The 19,339-nt window shown below is 40.2% G+C and overlaps 1 protein-coding gene and 1 long non-coding RNA gene across 3 annotated transcripts; both read left to right on the top strand.

Moving 5' to 3' along the window:
- The first annotated feature begins 7,772 nt into the window (after nt 1-7,772).
- Nucleotides 7,773-14,019, top strand: LOC119907816 (sialic acid-binding Ig-like lectin 12). 2 transcript variants are annotated; one of them, XM_038725505.1, is made up of 8 exons: nt 7,773-7,955; nt 8,348-8,423; nt 8,649-9,035; nt 9,557-9,862; nt 9,960-10,229; nt 11,665-11,737; nt 12,950-12,989; nt 13,275-14,019. In XM_038725505.1, the coding sequence occupies exons 1-8, from the start codon at nt 7,923-7,925 to the stop codon at nt 13,527-13,529; spliced, it is 1,440 nt and encodes a 479-aa protein (XP_038581433.1). In that variant the 5' UTR covers nt 7,773-7,922; the 3' UTR covers nt 13,530-14,019. The 2 variants fall into 2 exon arrangements, with proteins under 2 accessions (XP_038581433.1, XP_038581438.1); XM_038725510.1 differs by having other exon boundaries at nt 7,791-7,960.
- A 3,389-nt stretch (nt 14,020-17,408) lies between these two features.
- On the top strand, nt 17,409-18,171 carry LOC119907794. Its single transcript, XR_005445134.1, has 2 exons — nt 17,409-17,774; nt 17,875-18,171. It is a non-coding gene; the product is annotated as an uncharacterized LOC119907794 (long non-coding RNA).
- Nucleotides 18,172-19,339: the final 1,168 nt, after the last annotated feature.

Raw genomic sequence — 19,339 nt, 5'->3', positions numbered from 1 at the left:
TTGATAGCTTTGAGGGTCCAACCGAGCTAATGTTAAACTGAATGAATTACTTTAACGTTACCATTTGATGAAAAATCTGAGCTAAAGCTACATGCAATCTTCGCTGACGAGCGGATGAAATGCCCTTTTGGTTGAGAGAAACTTAACCTGATATTGTGAATTTATTGAGATAATTTGAAGGCCCAATAAGAGGCAAATAGATTACAGTTGCACTGTGCCAATGTGATTTGTTTGCGGCTATAAATAACAGTCTGACGCGCTGAGCCGTGGATTGTTATGTTATATGCAAAGCTCCGGTATTCTGTTGAAATTAGCTACTTCAACAATACAGCTGCCTGGCAGTGGAGTCACAGGCGTGAAGACGCCGAGTTTAGCCTGTAGCGTTGTACCTACCGAGCTAAGCTAACGCTAAATCAAAGCTTGAAAGCAAGCTGAATCATTTTAATTAAGGAGCGAATCCTTCCCCCTTTTGAGCGGGACTGGTGTCCAGTCCGTGAATGTTCTGATTTACTGCCGTTGCTGCAACAATGGTTTGCTAACTGCGTTAGCCTGAAGCTAACAGCTATTGGGTCTGAGGACCAGAGAGGAAGCCGCTTCTTCTTCTACACTGAGAAATAGGCTGTGCCCTAAGCGGAGCCACCGCTCCCCTACTGGCTGGCGGAATAAATTGCATACTCTGCATTAAATCGACTTCAGCGTCACTAGTGGCAGAAGTGAGCGTTTGAATGGAGTGAATTAAACCAGACTCTGGTGATCGATTTTGTTAACTTGATTGAGACACATAAACCATTGTGTTGACTCTCAGGTTAAATTAATAAGGAGAGTTACGCCTTAAGTGTAGGATAGAGCACAGGCTCTCCTTTTTCCTTGAATACCTGCTAACTTTTAAAGATCTATTGGGTGTTTGCTTGTAACAAGGTACTGAGCCAATTTTGTACCCTAACCTAGAATTACACTGAGTAGTTCTATTAATTTTGATACAATATCCCTGATTTTGACTTTGTCATTTTGAAGCCTTCTCTGTAGTGCTATTTTTGATCCTTGCAGGAATAAGATAAATACAGAATAACATCTTGATTTGAATCTTGTTAACCTTTTGTTGTTTGGACTGATAGGAATTCTGAAACCCACATTAAGCTTGATAAGTTGAATTGATAGCTTTCCAACTAGGCTTTCTTTAATCCCTATTCATTATAAATGTAATTTGGACTCTGACTTTTATAGCAATTGGAATTTTGATAACTTGATAATTACCAAAGGGTAATTAAGACTTTCAGTTTAATCATTTTTATCTCAATCAATTTATCTTAAATTTAATCCACTTTAATCAATTTGGGATTTTTGTTAATTTCACTTTGAACATTGAGTTTATTCTCATTGCCTTTGAACTTTGATTTTAGAAATTTAATTCTTTTTAATCTCAAACATTTTTTTTTTCAACTTTGACTTTGATCTTTAAGGACTTTGAGCTTTGATTGTCAAGCTAGTTGTAACAGGAACTTTGAGTTGATCTATAGCATTTAACTTTAATCCCCAGTGTGATTTAATTTAATTTTTCCTATTTTATGCTTTTCATCCAAAATTAGATTTTTCAGTTTGGTCATTTAAGTCTGACTTGAGAGTCAGCTTTCTCCAACCTGACATTCCCTTTTGTTCCTCAACTAGTAAACACACTAGCTGAAACTCTGTTTAACTGACCAAGAGCCATCTTGGTCTGACAAGAGCCAAAATCATCTGAGGCCTGAAACCCATCGGCCCTGGTACACGCCCAACTGCTGTGAAACCCGCCTCTTTTCACAGGGGGGGAACAAGCATCACAAATCCCAAAACAATTGGGACAGGTGATCTCAGAGATCCTACTATAGAGACACAAATAGCAATGACACTGAAGGTGAGTCTGACACACCCACTTTTAGTAAGAAGGAAATTACAGCGCTCAAGCGCCTGCTCCAAACCCTGTCCAAAAAGGAAGACAAGAAGGCAGAGCACTTGGCCGCAGCTGCTGCAAAGCCAAAGTCCCCTTCTCCTGACACTTTGTCAAAACGACCAACACGCTCACACAGATGGACTTAGAGAACCACTCCCTCCAGGACACTCCTGGTGGTACAGTCCGACTCAAGAGAGAATCCTCTCACAGAGTCCAAAGCCACTCAGGGCAGTCCGCCCTCCCAACAGTTCTTGCGTCATCTGACTGAAAGGGGAATTTCACGGAAATTCTACCTGCCTGTAACACTTGAAAATACTCATCACTGTAATGTCATCAGTTCTCTTCAGGCAGCTACAGGCTATGACCCGCTCCTGCAAAGACTTGAGACTACAGACTTGTGATCTTGAAGTCCAGCCACTCGGCCCCGAGATCTTCAATTTGACAGCCATGACATTAATACACATGTCTATCATGGACCTCATCCACCCGGTGTATGTCTCACCATTTGACGCCATTCCTCTACTCATTGGCAAAGACTTCCTTAACCGCTTTGAGCCACTGCTTGACTTTCAGAACTTGACGATCTGGGCACAGGTGAAACGACCTCTGCCTATCTCACTGTCTGAATACATCACAGAACGAGAAACCCGCCTCTGTGCTTTAGTTACCACCTCAAATGATGCACTGATCCCCCAAACCACTGCACTGGATTGGCCGATCAGCACCGACACTGATGACTGTGAGCTCAGGACTCCAGAGATGAGGCACATGCCTTTTTCCTTGCCACCTGACCTCTCTGTTAAGGAAGTGATTCACACTGAGCCTTCAAAGGCTACTGTCAGCCTTCCTTCTTTGCCGCTTACCAGCGACTCTGTTCCCAGAGGCAACATAACCAATGACAGACATATGGGTGCACAAACCATCACCATCTTCTCTGTCAACACTTCACCAGAGCCATCCTCCATAACTTTACATAAATGCATGAGACGGGGGTCAGACACCACATGTAGTCATCCTAAAGCTGAACTTGACACCAAGTTTACAGCACTAGGAAAACAGGGTGCAGTTCAAGACACACCCCAGCACTCCCAAGCAGATTTGCTCCCCACCCATCGCACCAATATGACTTGCAATGCCACCAGAGCCAAGGCAGCAGGCTTGTCTCTGACAGCCGCCCCTGCCCCACAAATCTCAGTCCGTGACTCTGACTTAATTCGGCTTCAAACTCTTGATTCCGCCCATAGCAAAATGCTCCATTGCCTTTCTGACGCAGAGCCTGTCTCCAACAATGAGCTTGCTTCCATCCCTGGCTTGAAACACCTTTACCTGGTGCGCTCTTCTTTGCGTGTCGTCAAGGGCATTCTGTCGTATGTCTCAGACGCCCGCACTTCACCTGGGGTGATGCTCATGCACGCCCATGACTCACCTTACAAAAGCCACAAAGGGTTCAGTGCAACACACAATGCACTTAAACAAGTAGCATATTGGCCACACATGCAAAATGATGTAGCAGACTACATCAAAACCTGTAAGGTTTGCTGCCAGTCTCAACCAGCAAAACCATCACACAGAGCCTCCTTACAACGGAGAGGCATTTCTTTTCCCTTGTCAAACCCACAATTTGACAGGAGGGAACCCCTAACTGAACCAGCCAGAGGAAATAAACATTTCCTCACAGGCCAAAATAATTTAGACAACAGCACACAACGATGCAAAGTCTATAATGACCAAAACGTGTCTCATAACAAGCTCCGAAGGGGGGACAAAGTTTGTCCCACTAAGGAAACAGGACGGCCAGAGAACAGGAAGACTTGCACACAAGTTCTTTCCCCACTGGACCGATCCTTCTGTGGTCATAGAAAAACATTCACCAGTTCTGGACCAAATCAAGCTTCCCAAAAATCCCATGGGACTTGTCGGGAACAATAATGTCCTAATAAATCAATAATTCTCCTCAATTAGGGACGATAACTGCTAGTGGTTTAAAAAGGTCATATTAGAGTTCATGTGCGTGCCTCGTAAAACAGAACTTGGAAGGTATCTTTTTACTTTGGTCCGCCACCCACAGCCCTAGCCACTATTCTGTGTCTCCCTGTTGTAATTTAAACCTACCACTTTCCAAAGAATTTTCACCCACTGTTCCCTATCTGAGGGAACATTTTGGCTGAGGGGGGATGTAGTGGAAAACAGTGTGGATTTGTGCATTTTATATTAAATAAATTTGGAACTACTCCAAATTCCTCTTTTCCTCTCCCAGAGAGGAGCAGGGGGGTTAATTATCAACCCTCCACAGACGGCTGAAGAGACCCCAACAAAAGAAAGGGTCACTTTCTCTAAGTGCTATTCCTGAGCAGCCTAAGGGGGCAGGAAACCCTAAACTGCCCCCACACATGTGGCAACTGACATTGCTCTGTGTTTCATTATCCCATCAAAGGGATACTCCCTTTTATGCCTAAGTGTGACAGAATCCAGGACAGCCTAAACTTTATGTAAACAAAGACTGCAGTCTCCAAAGACTCAAAGCATTAACTATTCAATTTAATAATCTTTTAGTTACTTGATTATGTTTGCCTCTATTTGAGTACTTATGTTACCATGTTGTTGCTATCTGTTGTTGATATTATTGCTGAAAAGAATCCAAATAACTTACTTTTGCGGTATTTTTATTTTCAGCAAGATTAAGGACACTCCTTCATCTTATGTGTATCCAATGCTTGTTCACAATACTTTCTCACACAATTCCTTTAGAAACGATGATAAAGAAATGTCATACTATACTCTATTAATTGCCGGCTTGAATTTAAGCCCAAATAACTAAATTTCCCAGTTCCTAAGGAAAGATTGTTTTGGATTAATCTAAGCTTTCCTCATGTAACCTGAGCTTTCCCAAGTGGACGAAATAAGTATTACATACCATCGTCAGAAATGCCGTTAATGTATAAATGTCACTCATTTATCATGACCAATGAAATGACAATTGTTTTCCTGTTACCAAATGCTTAACTTAGACTACAACGTACAACTGTTTGACCAGTGAGGTTTGATTGTGGAAAATATTTCATTATGATACGCGCAAATAGATTTTCTTTTCTTTTATAGACATTAAAAGTTTAGAAAGACAGTCCCTCGGGAAACCGGAAACGCTCCCTGTCGGGAATGAAGGACTGCCCTCTGGGGAACCCCAGACCACAAAAGAGCGACACACGATGTCGCCCTCTCTCTTCTCTTCCTCTTTGCTCTGCTCTCTGGACGCTTCGGCACGTGTCCTTCGTGCCTCTCCTGGCAATGCCCTAAGAATTCGACCAGCGCAACGAAGTCTTTGTTTTGCTTGAAGCTACACACGCGAAGTGCCGCAACATCGATTTTTCCCTCGTTTAACAGCAACTTTACTTGTTTTATTTTCTTTCTTTCTTTTGTTTTGTTAAAGTTATCAGTCCGTTAAGTTACACTGGTCTAATTCAGGAACGACCAAGTTCCCTTTTAAGCTTTTTCGTCGAGCCAACTTCACCAAGGTCAGACCAAGCCACGTGGTCTCACCAGCAGCAACGAAGGAAACCTAAAAAACAGCCAAATTGCCAGACGGAAGACGGCCAACCCTTGAGGTTTTTCTTCAATCAGACACGGAGAACCCCGGAGAATCCCTAGCAAAAAGCCAGGATCGGGCAGCTAGCGTGGGACCCGTGCAACAGGCCAACGCAGGCCGCCGACATGCAGAAAGACCCAACAAAACATTCTGTTGTCGGGGAGGTCCCATAATGTTAATATTGTCTTTTTAACTCCTAAACTCATAGCTTAATTTCATTAGTTCTCCTCTGCCGTATGAGTCAAATGCTTCCTGTATTTAAGAAAGATAAGATATTTAAGAAAAACATAATTATAAAGTATTTTTGTGAAGCAGTTTGTTATTTGTCTTTTGACTGTTTCCTTTTATGGGGTTAATTGATAACTGATCTGTTATTAGTAAGTAGTTATTTCATCATGTGAAAAGCTTGTGAGTATTCAGAGCGAAGAAAGTAACCTGCAACATGTTTCCTACTTTCCCCTTGAAAACATTTGGTTTTATATTTGTGGTATACATTCAGTGCATGAGGTTTAATTCCTGAATCTAATTCAGCTGCTGAATGATCTATACATGTACTGACAGTGGCAAACATTACAACACAGTCAGCAGTGTGGTGCAAGTCCTTCAACAGAACATCACATTCATTATAAGACACATCAAATGTATATCCTGTGGCATGTAGTTAACATGTAACTGTCTTGTTTCCCACAGTACTTGAAACTGTTTTGATGTTACTGTAAATGAAATATAAGTGTTAAAAGCATGAGGCTGATCAGTTTGAGGTTGATGACCTAAAGTGGGTAAAAGAGAAGTGGTGGAGGATAAACTGATGGTGTCTTTTACAGAGTGTTGAAAAAAACGCTGAGAACTTCAAGTTTAAAGAAGTTGGTCATTTGGCAAAATTGCTTCATCATTAAGTTCCCAATTTAGTTTTTTGCATCAATTAAAATATTACTGTACTTCTGTGTATCCTAAAAATATAAAAAGGGTAAAATAGACGATTTAAACTTTAAACTTTATAATTTGACATGAACATGATACACTTTGTACAGCTGTTAACTGCAAATAGTGCACAAATTTTCCCTTTTTTCAAATCTTCTTTCTGATGTGCACATTTGTTTGGCTGCATGTGTTGCGGTGGCAGCCCGGCTGTTGGTGAGTGCCCTGTTTTTCCTTTCCTCCTTCGCATCCTGGTTTCTCCTGTGTCTCCTCTCTTCCCCTCTGTGTGCTCTCTCCCTCTCCGCTCCAGAGCCCAGCTGGTTATCCACACCTGCGCCTCATTAACCTCCATCTCCGATCGCCGCACCAGCCATCTATCAGCTTCATCTCGACCAGTATTTCTACCCCGGCTCTCCACTCCATCCTCGCGTGATCGTCGCAGCTCCAGACTTGGTGCCACAGCTTCGCTCTAGCTATTAATGAACCTTTTCATGCCGAACCTTTTCGTCTCCTGTCATCCAGTACTAACCCTGTCTGTCTGTTTCCTCCCACCAGGTCCACCCACCTCTGCCTCCATGTTCTGCCAGCTGGGCTCGCCTACCTGCCTCCTCCTCTCGCCGCCTCCACGACGCCCCCCGGTTCTCCCCTCGCTCCCCGCCAGACCGCCAGCCACCGCATCCTTCCCTCCACAGCCTCCAGCTCCCCTCAGCCCTCTCACCTGAACGCCTCCTGCTCCGCCAGCTCCTCGGTCCCCCGCGTCCACGTCTGCCAGTGTCCATCCTCCCCCCTTTCCCCAGCCCCTCTTCATCCCCTTTCCCTTCAATAAACCTCTTTTGAAACCTGAAGCGTTGCGTTTGGGTCCGTTCTGTCCTCAATCATCACAGCATGTTGACAAAACCACAACAGAGTCCTCATCTGATCCAGCAGAAGGAGCCTTACCAGCTCTGTCTGTTGCCACAATCTGCCTTTTTCCTTTGGGTCTGTAAACTGGTAAGAATGCACTAAACAGAAACTCAGCAGGAGAGGATCATCTAAACCTTTATCCCCTGGAACTGTCCTCCTTACAATACAGTAAACTCACTTTGTTTTTTTATTGTCTGTACTGTAATATATGTAACAGAAGCTCCAGAAAACATAGGAAATAAGCCTGCACTCAGTACAATACTACATTAGTGTGTAAACTAAAATAATAATTAAACTGGAAAATAATAAATCTAAATAAATAAACCATTTGCACTCTGATGAGTTTAAGATGCAACAACATCTGACATCATTTGCATTCAAATGAGCTCGAGCTGCCCCAAACTGACTTCCTGACTGACGGTGAGAGCAGGAAGTGTGAAGACTTCTTGTATTTCTGCAGGATTTTAGTCGTGTGATACCTAGCTAAATACAACAACTCTGTTTTTATATTACAACAGCTTAGCAGGGAAGTCAGTTACTGTGTCTGTTGCAGTTCTGCTGAAATTCACAAATTCCCTGATTTTAAAACAAATGATTTCTCTGTTTCAGCTGCAGGCTCGTTTGGTAAGGTAAAATGTTTCTGCTTTTGATGTTTGTGCTTTCTAATCTAGTTTCTTCTTTTGCTGATTTTCATGAACTCCACTGAAAAATACCTGATATATTTTATTTCTTGAGTTTTAGTTTAGCAGAAATGAGCCTCAAAGAAATGAGAAGTTGCTTCAGCAACATTTAATTTGAACTTTAATATTATAAACTCACGCTGGATCATTTTCAGTTTATACTGAAAGTGTTCTCAGTGCAGCTCTGCAGATATTATTAATCACTGGTTATAACACAGTAACATCTGGTTGTAGATGGCAAGTTCCTGTTTGAATGTGTGAATTTGAGTTTGCTTTAAAAGAAAATGAATGCTTTGTTTAAAATACTGAAAGTAACTTTTGTGTTTTCAAATCCAGGTGATGAGTGTCATTGCAGTCCTGTCTGTGAATATTGTGACAGCCAACATGTTACTGAGTGTCTTCTTTCTTTCAGGTGAGCTGTTTGTTCAGTCACTTTTATTTGGAGAGGTTCATCATTTACAGTTTGGACTTCATTTAGAAACAAAGCTGAAAGAGCAGCACAGTCAAATGTTTTATACTGACATTGTTAAAAGGAAAAAGGAGCGAATATGCTGCTGCTGAATTGTAGTTTGTGTATCGTGAACTTTGTCTTCATGCAGATTTTGCTCCACTTTTTTTTTATCATCTGGTTTTACAGGTGTTTGGGCTGATTGTCCTCAACAGCCAGCAGGCCTCTTCATTACTGCACCACAGAAGATGGAAGCACTGAGTGGATCTTGTTTGCAAATCCCATGTAACTTTAGTGCTAAATCAGAACAAGAGTTTGACAGCAGAAGAGAAACCTTCGGAGTGTGGATTAAAAGTGATTCTAAGTTTAGCATCAATCCAGACAATGTGATTTTCAACAGTAGTGGGACAGTTAACACCTATCCAATGAGGATTACTGCAAACCTGAGTCAGAAAAACTGCACCACTCTGTTTTCCAGTTTACTCACAAGTTATACAAACACATACTTCTTCAGAATTGAGAACAAACCATTCATGGCGACAGCATCTTGTGATCCTCTTCAAATAACAATTAAAGGTGAGAGACTTTTTAGTTTATAAAACGTCTATAATGTTATTAATTGAAATAAAACATGAAGTTGCAGTTTTGGTTTAAACAGCAAACTCCATGATTCTAACCTTCAGTGTGAAATGAAATATCTACTGTAGGATTATCAACAGCAGCTGTCAGAGTCCAACGTTAAAGAAACCAACCAGTGAACAGAAAGTGGTCGTTTTCAAAGTTATTACAGTTAAATACTGCTTAGACACCTATATATGAAAACATCTTTCACTTCTTTCGTATGTTGTCTATATTACTGTGACTGTCAAATCAGGCAAAATGTCAGTACCTGTCTGCTGATTTTTTTATTTGACACAAAAAGGGAAAACTCATGTATCATCAGTGAGGGACAAAACCTACATGACAGTTATTGTTTTTAATTCTTTATTACATTTTAAATGAAGCCAGTTTATCTGTAAATTATCAATACAAGCAGTTTAAATTCTTGTCAGCATTGCCATTTCGGTGTAAAATCTGTGTTTGATTTGAAACCACAGATTCTCCTCCGAGCCCCAGAATTGAGATCCCAGCTGATCTGAAGGAGAAGCAGTCTGTCACTATAACCTGCTCAGCTTCCACTCCCTGTCCACACTCCCCTCCTAAACTCACCTGGAACCTCCAACAAGACTCTCACAGCAACACAGAGGAAAACACAGATCGAACCTTTACAACTAAAATCCAGGAGACCATCATTCTGTCAGACCAACATGATGGATACAACATCACCTGTTCTGCCAGATATCCTGTGAATGAAGGAAAAGATGTCAGGACAGCAGAGGAGAGAAAGACTCTCAGTGTTTCATGTAAGACAAGCAGAGTTTGTTATTGGATCCTGTCAACACATGATGATTGATGAGATGTCAGCTGATTTGAACAAAGTGAATCTCACATTTTCCTCAGATGCTCCTAAAAACACCTCAGTGTCCATCAGTCCATCAGGTTTGGTGTCAGCAGGTAGCTGGGTGAACCTGACCTGCTCCAGCAGAGCCAAGCCTCCCGTCAGCCGCTTCACCTGGTTCAAGAGCAGCACAGATGGACCCAAGAACGTATCTGAAGGAGAGGTTTACAGCTTCAAGGTGACCAGTGTCACTGATGGAGGAGTTTATTACTGTGTGGCAACAAATGATCTCAGTGATCAGACATCATCAGAGATCCATCTGACTGTTGGAGGTAAATGTAGTCAGTACAGTTTTGATTAGAAAACTTTATTTAATTTTTTTATTTGAATTTAATTTTATGTTCATTATTTATTTATTAGATTTATGTTACTGGACCCACTAACATAAATCTGATCTGCTTTTCTCTTAATGTGTTGTTGTACCCTGTCAAGCACTTTGAATGAAATTGTGCCGTACAAACTATAATCTTAAGCTTAATCTGCAAAACTGAACTTCAAGATCCAGTGTGTATTATTTCTGAGGATCTAGTGACAGAAATTCAACATCCATAACTGTGTTTTCAGTGGTGTGTAAAGACCTTACATAATAGACTATTGTGTTTTTATTACCTTAGAATGAGCCATTTATATCTCCATAACCGCAGATCCCCACTTCCATGGATGTCGTCACGTTGCACCATCATGATCCTACAGTAGCTGAAAACGGACAAACAGCTTACAGAGCGCATTTTGTCACTACGTTCTTCTTGTTCTACTTCTGGTAGAATTCAGGCAGTGCAGACATGTACGTTAGAAGAAGAAGAAGAAGTAGTAATAATATACTGCAGGGGTCTGCAAATAAGTTTTGCATCGGAGCAATATTTTCATCCATTAGTTAGATGGTGGGTAAGGAATATAACACATAATATATAGTGTTGTAACAGTGTTCAGTTAGCTCAATTGGTAAAGTGCCCGACTCTCACCTAGAAGATTGTGTGTTTGATCCCATTTTTTTTTCCTATTTTGAACAAATTGATTATGCAGCAACTGTTACACATGCTCACATTAAAGCATGTTCTGTAGTGTGTGTGTTTCGGCAATTGATCCGCATCCATTAACCTACAGGAGCTTTTTTATTTCCCCAGTATCTCAGGCTGAGGACGTTTAGAGGAATCGTTTTTTCTGGCGATTCTTTCAGAGGTGTGATAGCCTGCTTAACAGACTCTTCGTTCAGAACTTTTCAAAGTAAAAGCTCTCATTAAACTCCTGCAAAAAACATTCTTGAGCTTTAATATTGAGGCAAAACCACTGAAGAGAAGTGATGTGAGTAACTGTTGCTGCCATGACTGAGATCTATTTCAGCACTGCTATCAAAAAATTTATTTATTTTAACATTTTACCACTATCAAAGCACCATAATTTGGCTGCAGACCAGATATTATTGATGCCGGGCAGTTTTGGTCCATAATCACAGAGAGAATGAATGTGTTTCCCTCGTCAATGTTTGTATAAAATGCATCTAATGTGTGGTTTATAATGGACTGTGGTGCAAAAACATTGACAGTGTTTCACACTCTTGGCTTACATTTTCCATGTTATCTGTCAGTGGCTAAGTCACAATAACATATGGTTTTACTGAATTTCTTGACTGGCTACTCTCTGCTGTCTCAGAAGAGACACCTTTTGTGCTGTGTCAGCCACCTTAGCTGTCCTATCCTCTCTTTGAAGGGAGACAACGGGAGGCAGTTCTTGGAGGAATCATCGGGATCATTGCACTCATCTGCCTGGTTGTCTGTGTTTGGTGAGTATCACAAATCAAAGCAGTTAATTTTACTCAGTTACTGGCAAAATGCTGTGTTTCCCCTAGGATGGAGTTATAGCGTTTGTGGGACTCCCTTCCTGTTGAGCTGAGAACAGCAGGAAATCTGGACATGTTTAAAGGCAAACTAAAGACAAACCTATTTAACCAAGCTTTTAACTGAGCTGTATTTTAGGGGGGGCGGGGATTGATTATTGGGCTTGACCTGCTTTTTATTTAATTTTTTCGTATTTTAACTATTTTAAATGGTTCTATAGTGTGAAGCACTTTGTGTTACATGTATTTGTATGAAAAGTGCTATATAAATAAAGATTGATTGATTGATTGATTGATAGCAGAGGAGGTGAAGCAAAATTTTTGTCTGAATATAAAACCCCAACACAACATGTCTCTGCAGTATTGCTCTTGTGTCCATGAGCATGTGATGCACATCAGAATAGTTTAAAACGTCAGTGTTTTCCCAGTTTAATTTGAGCTTTAGCTGAATGTTTTGGTGTTGGTGGTCACGGTCAGGGTAGCAGGGGGTTTTTGTTGGTCCTCCCCCAAGAAAATTGTACGTTTTCCAATGACAAATATGTAATTTCACATCACATTGGGCCATTATTTTCACCATATGTCTGAACAAAGAGTTGGAAAAGCTAGAGCAGATAATAAATAACCAACAGCAAAAGATCAGTCTACTGGGGAGGAACTACAAACTTTAGATTTGGGGAAAGTTTTTTGGTTGGTTATGATGCTCTCGACAGTGACTTAACATTTTCAGCAGGTGGGGAAACAACAGACTTTTCTTCATCTTGAGAAGCCGACAAACTGTAACCAACACCGTACATTTACTGCCAGAGTATTTTCCTCCGCTCAAGTTCACCATCTGCTGCTTGGACAATCAAACACTTGCTACACACCTCCTGATTCCTTACAGGAGTTACGCTGTTATAACAGCATCTGTCACGTAGATGTTTTGTATAGAACGATGAGAGGCAGCTAGCCAAGCATTGAGTGTTTCCCTGCTCCCACAGTGTGCCAGTGAAAACATTTATAGTGCATAGTTTAATTATCGTGGGAAATTTTAGTAGCGGCCGTCATGATTCAGCAACGGCGCTGCGCCACTGCTGAATGCATACAGGGGAAACACTGCGATGTATATTTAACCTAAAACACAGTATAATTGATCTAAAAGCCTCTCATGTCTTCCAGGTGTTTAAAGTCAACACGTCCAACTACACAACAGACTCAGGTGGGAAAATACTACAATACTTCAGCTGTACAGTACTGCACTGTGTGTCTGTGTGTATCTGAATGTTTTACATCTGTTCATTTTGTCTGTGTAGTCTACCTGACTCACTGTTCAGATGATGATTTACTGTAAAACCTTAATCAGAGCCGCCTCAGTGCTGTAATGGTTTTCTGATTTCGATCAAAAGTCTTCTTAATTCATTTGAGATGGATTAGTAATTATTTATCATGGAAGGATCCAGCTGAAGGTTCCCCTCACAACACTTCCTGTTTGATTCATTTACAGGGTCAAACAGGTGAAGAGCTGGCTGTTGAAAACCCAGCATTTAAAACTGAAGAAAAAGAAGAAGACATCCATTATGGAGAGATTGATTTTTCCAAGTGGAGCCCTGAACTGTCCTCTGACTCAGTGCAGGACAGTGGACAGCAGCAGGATACTCTGTATGCACAGGTCAAACTGTCCCAGCCAGCAAACAGCTTAACACAGACTCCTAGAGGATCTCTGAGCTCAAGTGAAGAAAAAATGAAGATTGTTTTGTGATCACATTTGGACTGCATACATACTTACATTTTGTTTTTTGCGTTACAATTTACTTTATGTCAGTTAATTTAGAAAGAGACACTGGAGATTGGACAGGAAAATATCTTCACTTTGCTGAAAGTCAAAACCTCCACACCCTGCAGCTGGTTTCATCTTTCACACGTTATCACATTATAGTTCAAATGTATGTGCTGACCTCATACATACGTTGATGCTGTGTGATAAATCATCTCTTTTTCAGAAATGGGCAAGTGAAAAAGGGAACTATTCTAAATGACATGAGAAAAAAAATACAGCAAACTTGAACCCAAAGCTGTTTTATACTCACATTACTAGTGTTGTAATATTATATTTGAAATGTTTGAGTAATTTAATTTTGCGATATTTTACAATTCATTTTTAATCTAATCATTTGTCACATATTTTGTATCCCATGTTTTTATTGTATTTTAATCACTTCAAAAATAAACACGAGGCGTTGTCTGAAGATATTTAGGATGGATCCGAAAAGTAAAAAAAAAATCTCCTTTCCTAACCACTTTTCCTTGACCTCGATGGAAAACGTCATGAGGTCAAGGAAACATGTGAAGGAGAATTCATAGTGACTTAGGAAAAGAGGACCGCGGGTCTAAGAGAATCCGACGATTTTCTTGGCGACGTAATTATGCGATGGCGGATGTTACTGAAGTGACTTGCTGGGATGAAACTACAATGTTCTGTCGATGACCTCATGCACAGTATACATAAATATAAATGAAAGAAGATTTGTGATAGTAACTTCAATGAGGCCTAGAATTGAACAAATGCAGAGGAGTCTTGTACTGAGTGAAGGATCCGTATACAGCGTTTCTCCTGTTGGAACACTTTTCACACCAATTTGATGACTGTCATATTTTGTATGTTGGTTGGGTTACTAAACTACGTAACGTGTTATCATGTGAAATGGATGAATAGAGTCTGCAGACACACGACGCAGACAGCAGCAGAACAAAGTAGGTAAGACTGAGAGCTTCAATTTTATTATTATATATATATTATTATATATATTTCAAAGTTATTAGCAAGTCAGACAGACAAACAATGACATGTTCCCTCAAAGTCCCCACATCATGCACTGAGCTAAATGTTAACTTACCCTGCATTCACTATAAAGTGATTTTCTTTGATCAAGTTTCCCTCAGAACCAAAATATGACCAGATTTCAGACATGCTGAAAAATCACCGGACCACTGCCATGTCCTTACTTGATGTTTTCATTGACCCAAAACAAACCCATGGTGCACATAATACAAATTTGAAACGATAATAGTAACCATTTGAATTTTACCGTGTTTTATCTTTAAACTGGTAACCTTCATCTCTGTGTGAACTAATAAGACTGGACATTCCTCCAGATGTCTTTGATCTCCAACAGGTTACAAAGTTCATCAGAGATAGAGTCTGCTGGGTCCATGATTGTCAGTTTGTTCTGTCACTGTGTGTTCAAGCGTGGAAAAGAAACAAGCTTACAACAATGGTGATCAAGCAATGTTTAAACCAGGCGAGCAGTCTGCTTGTGACATGAAGGCAAACTGTCAAAAGACAAGGGAAACACATGGACTACATACAGTCCCCTCCAAAAGTATTTGTAAGGCAAATTCCTTTGTTTTTGTTGTTCACTGAACTATTGAAACATGTGACTGACAGATGTTTCTTGTTGCCCAGGTGTTGCCTTTTAGAGCGTGTCCAAACATAAATAGCTCTGCATGACTAGTCAAGTTTTCATCCTTGGTTCAAACCTATAAAGACTGAATTTCCTGTTACAGAGGATAAACCAACATGAAGAGCAGAGAGCTGTCTATGGGAGAAAAGAAAGCCATTGTCAAGCTGAGAAAAGGAAAATCGACCAGAGCCATTGGACAAACATTGGGCATAGCAAGCACAACAATTTGGAATGTCCTGAAAAAGAAAGAAACTACTGGTGTACTGAGCAACAGATGTCGAACATGTCGGGCGATGACAGAAATATCTTTAGAGCTGTGAAGAAAACCCCCAAAACATCAGTAAGTGACATCAGCAACGACCTCCATAGAGGAGGGGTGAAGGTCAATCCACAATCCACTGTTGGAAGAAGACTCGGAGAGCAGAAATATCGAGGCCACACCACAAGATGCAAACCACTCATCAGCAGGAAGAATCGGAAGGCCAGATTGAAATTTGCTAAGAAGAACAGAGATGAGCCGCAAAAGTTCTGCAACATAATCTTATGGACTGATGAGACAAAGAATCTCTACCAAAGTGTGGAAAAAGAAAGGCACTCTTATGATCCGAAGCATACAAGCTCATCTGTGAAGCATGGTGGAGATAATGTCATGGTTTGGGCGTGCATGGCTGCTTCTGGAACAGGCTCATTAATATTTATTGATGATGTAACTGATGATGGTAGCAGCAGTATGAATTCAGAAGTGTACAGAAACATTATTTGTTCCATTACTTTTGCTCACCTAAGAATGCTGAGGTCTAATACAAACGGTGATATGTCCTGAGTTGTTTAACACATCTAGATGTGAATACCAGGAAGTGAGAGCTGAAATTCTGAACTCTTGTCTCATACTTATCTTTTGGTCTTAAACCCAAATGTCTTCAGTGAACAACAAAGACAAAGGAATTTGCCTTACCGTTCCAATACTTTTGGGGACTATATACACAAGAGAGGGGTGGAAAACAATACACATGTGAAACTCATTAGGGCAGAGAAGCAGGGAGTAAACTAACACAAGACACACAAGGAATAATTCTTTTAAAAATAAACAGGAAATAGCAAAATTCATACAATAAACCATGACACTATCACCCTTTCTACTTTGGGTGAGTAAACTTGTCAGAATGCACTAAACAACTTTTTACAATACATTAAGCAAATATTAAGCTCTAATTGTCGGTATTGTAATATACAAGGTACAATGTTGTTTATTAGTCATTATACAGCACAAGGCTGCATAACGAAACGAAATTTACACACACAGCATATAATTAAGTGTAGGCCTACATTAAAATATGGTAACATAAAATAATAAATAAAATAAAACAATATATACAGTTATTTATATACATGTACACATACACGTTTACACCCCGAACATTCCACTGTGCATTTATTGAATTTGCATCTGGGGTGAATGGAAACAGCAGCAACCAGACGGTAATATGAAAGACATTTGTTCATCTTGACTGGGTTTGTGCACCAAGCATCATCGATGTAAAACACAGCACTTCCTCTCATCTTGCCAGAGTCTTGCGCTCACAGCTCAGTACTCTTTAACCCCAAAATACCCCGTCCTCATCTTCCAGTGACTGAATTAATGTCAGAAGTAACCCATGTTTTGGAAATAAAGCGGGAAAAAACAGATGTTTTGCCTTCTTAACGTGCTTGAGACCATCAGTTGGGTTGTTCAGAGGTTGGGTTGGTACACAGTTCTGCACAGTGAATATCTCTATTTTACTACTGTTCAAATGGCAAGAACCCCTCAACAGTAAAGAAAACAACAGTACATCATTAATTTAGGACATGAAGGTCAGTTAATCCAGAAAATTTTCAAAAACCTTGAATGCATCTTCAAGTGCAGTTGTGAAAACCATCAAACGCTATGATTAAACTGGCTCTCATGAGGACCGGACCAGACAACTGAAGACCAAGAGTTACCTCTGCTGCAGAATATAAATTCATTAGAATTACCAGCCAGATTACAGCCCACATAGATGTATTTGTTCAAGTAGGAGACACATCTCAACATCAACTATTCAGAGGAGACTGTCAGAATCAGGTCTTCATGGTCGAATTTCCGCAAAGAAGCCACTACTGAACGAAGAACAACAAGAAGAAAATTGCATGGGCCAAGAAACCTGTCTTTGAATCTGTACTTTGGTCTGATGAGTCCAAATTTTTAGTTTTTGTTTCTGCCCTCCACCATGAAGCATGGAGGAGGGGTGATGGTGTGGTGGTGCTTTGCCGATGACACTGATGGTGGCAGAAAAACTTAACCAGCATGGCTACCACAGCATTCTGCAGCGACATGCCATCCCATCTGCTTTGTGCTTAGTGAGAAGGAGAGTGATGGAGTGCTGCGTCAGATTGCCTGGCCTCCACAATCACCCATGCTCAGCACCTCTGGGAACTCCTTTAAGACTGTTAGAAAACCATTCCAGGTGACCACCTCATGAAGCTGAAGACTACTTTGAAGAATCTAAAATATAAAACACATTCTGGTTTGTTTAACACTTTTTTGTTTACTACATAATTCCATGTGTTCTGTGACGACCCCTGTGTGGCTGTCCTGTGGAACTTTCTTGTGCTTACATTCATTAGGTAAATCGTGAACACCTGAGGGCCCCAGTGTGCCGATTACTTCAGCCTGGCAGTAGTGCAGTGTCTCGCTCTCTTCTTTCTCCCGTCATCGCCCTTCAAGGATGTGACTGAGGCCATTTTGAGTTCTCCTTTGTTTTATTTCCACACTTCAACACCTCTACATACACCATATTTTCACTCATTCACACCTATCACTACTGACTTTACTGATTTTCACACGACATGCTTTGTTTTACATTCTGTTTAGATTCTTTGCCCATCCTTTGTTAAAAATAAATTACTGTGTTATACTTTCAATATGGTGTGTCTCCATATTTGTCATGCTCCCGGAGCCAGATCGTGACAGTTCCTTCATAGTTTTGATGTCTTCAGTATTAATCTACAGTGTGAAATATAAACAATATAGAAAAAACAGTAAATGGGTGTGTCCCAACATTTGACTGGTAGTGTATGTTCGCCATATAAGCTACAGAAAGAATAGGGAATATGGGCTTGCAATTAATACACTATGCTAAATGAATGTGTAAACTAAAATAAATAACAATAAAACTAGAAAATACTAAAAACTATATAATTCAGTAATTTTCACCCTGATGAGCTGAAGATGAATCTGACTTCCTCAATGACAGGGTGTGGCCAAGAATTGTGAAGACTTTGCAGTATTTTACTCGTGTGGTATTCTGCATGAAAGAGTAACTCTGTTTGCTTTTATATTGCAAAGGCTCAGCAGGGAAGTCGGTTACTGTTACTGTGAAATTTATAAATTGCTTGATTTTAAAACGAATTGTTTCTCTTTCAGTTGCATGCTCGTTTGGTAAGGTAAAATGTTTTTGCTTTTATGTTTTATGTCTTTATTTTACTGCTTTTCGTGAACTTCACTGAAAATGACAGGATATATTTTGTTTGTTGGGTTTTAGTTCAACAGAAATGAACCTCAGATATTATTAATCACACAGTAACATCTGGTTGTACACGGCTACTTCCTGTTTGAATGTGTGATTTTGAGTTTGCTTTAAAAGAACATGAATGTTTTGTTTAAAAGATGATTTGATTAAAACATTAAAAAGTAACTTCTGTTTTAAAATCAAGGTGATGCAGTGTTGTCTGTGAATATTGTGCTCATGTTAACATGTGTACCAATTTCTATTCTGACATCACATTTGTTTGGAAAGAAACATATAGACAAGTAAGGAGAGCTAATCTCACTTTATATATGGCTTCGATTCAGCAAGATGAGCTCAATGTGCTGCTGTAAAATGTGTAAAAGAGAAGTGGTGGAGGGTAAACTGAGGGTGTCGTTTACGAAGTGTTGAAAAAATGCTGTGAACTTCAAGTTTACATAAGTTGGTCATTTGGCAAAATTGCTTCATCATTTAGTTCACAATTTAGTTTTGTTCATATTTTAATGTCAGTAAGGAATATAAGCTTGCACTCAGTACAATACTACAGTATAATACTACATTAG

Source organism: Micropterus salmoides, unplaced genomic scaffold, assembly GCF_014851395.1.
Source record: "Micropterus salmoides isolate LMB-PRFRI ecotype aquatic unplaced genomic scaffold, ASM1485139v1 Ms_hic_scaffold_1, whole genome shotgun sequence".
In the NCBI taxonomy this organism is placed as follows: domain Eukaryota; kingdom Metazoa; phylum Chordata; class Actinopteri; order Centrarchiformes; family Centrarchidae; genus Micropterus; species Micropterus salmoides.
The sequence above is the reverse complement of the archived record's forward strand: the minus strand, read 5'-3'. Positions and strand labels throughout refer to the sequence as shown.

Bases quoted from the DNA above. Each gene is read 5' to 3' on its own strand.
- LOC119907816 (XM_038725505.1), top strand. From the start codon at position 7,923: ATGATTTCTCTGTTTCAGCTGCAGGCTCGTTTG. The intron at 7,956-8,347 runs GTAAGGTAAAAT...TTTCAAATCCAG, and splicing joins TTCAGCTGCAGGCTCGTTTG to GTGATGAGTGTCATTGCAGT. The intron at 8,424-8,648 runs GTGAGCTGTTTG...CTGGTTTTACAG, and splicing joins GAGTGTCTTCTTTCTTTCAG to GTGTTTGGGCTGATTGTCCT.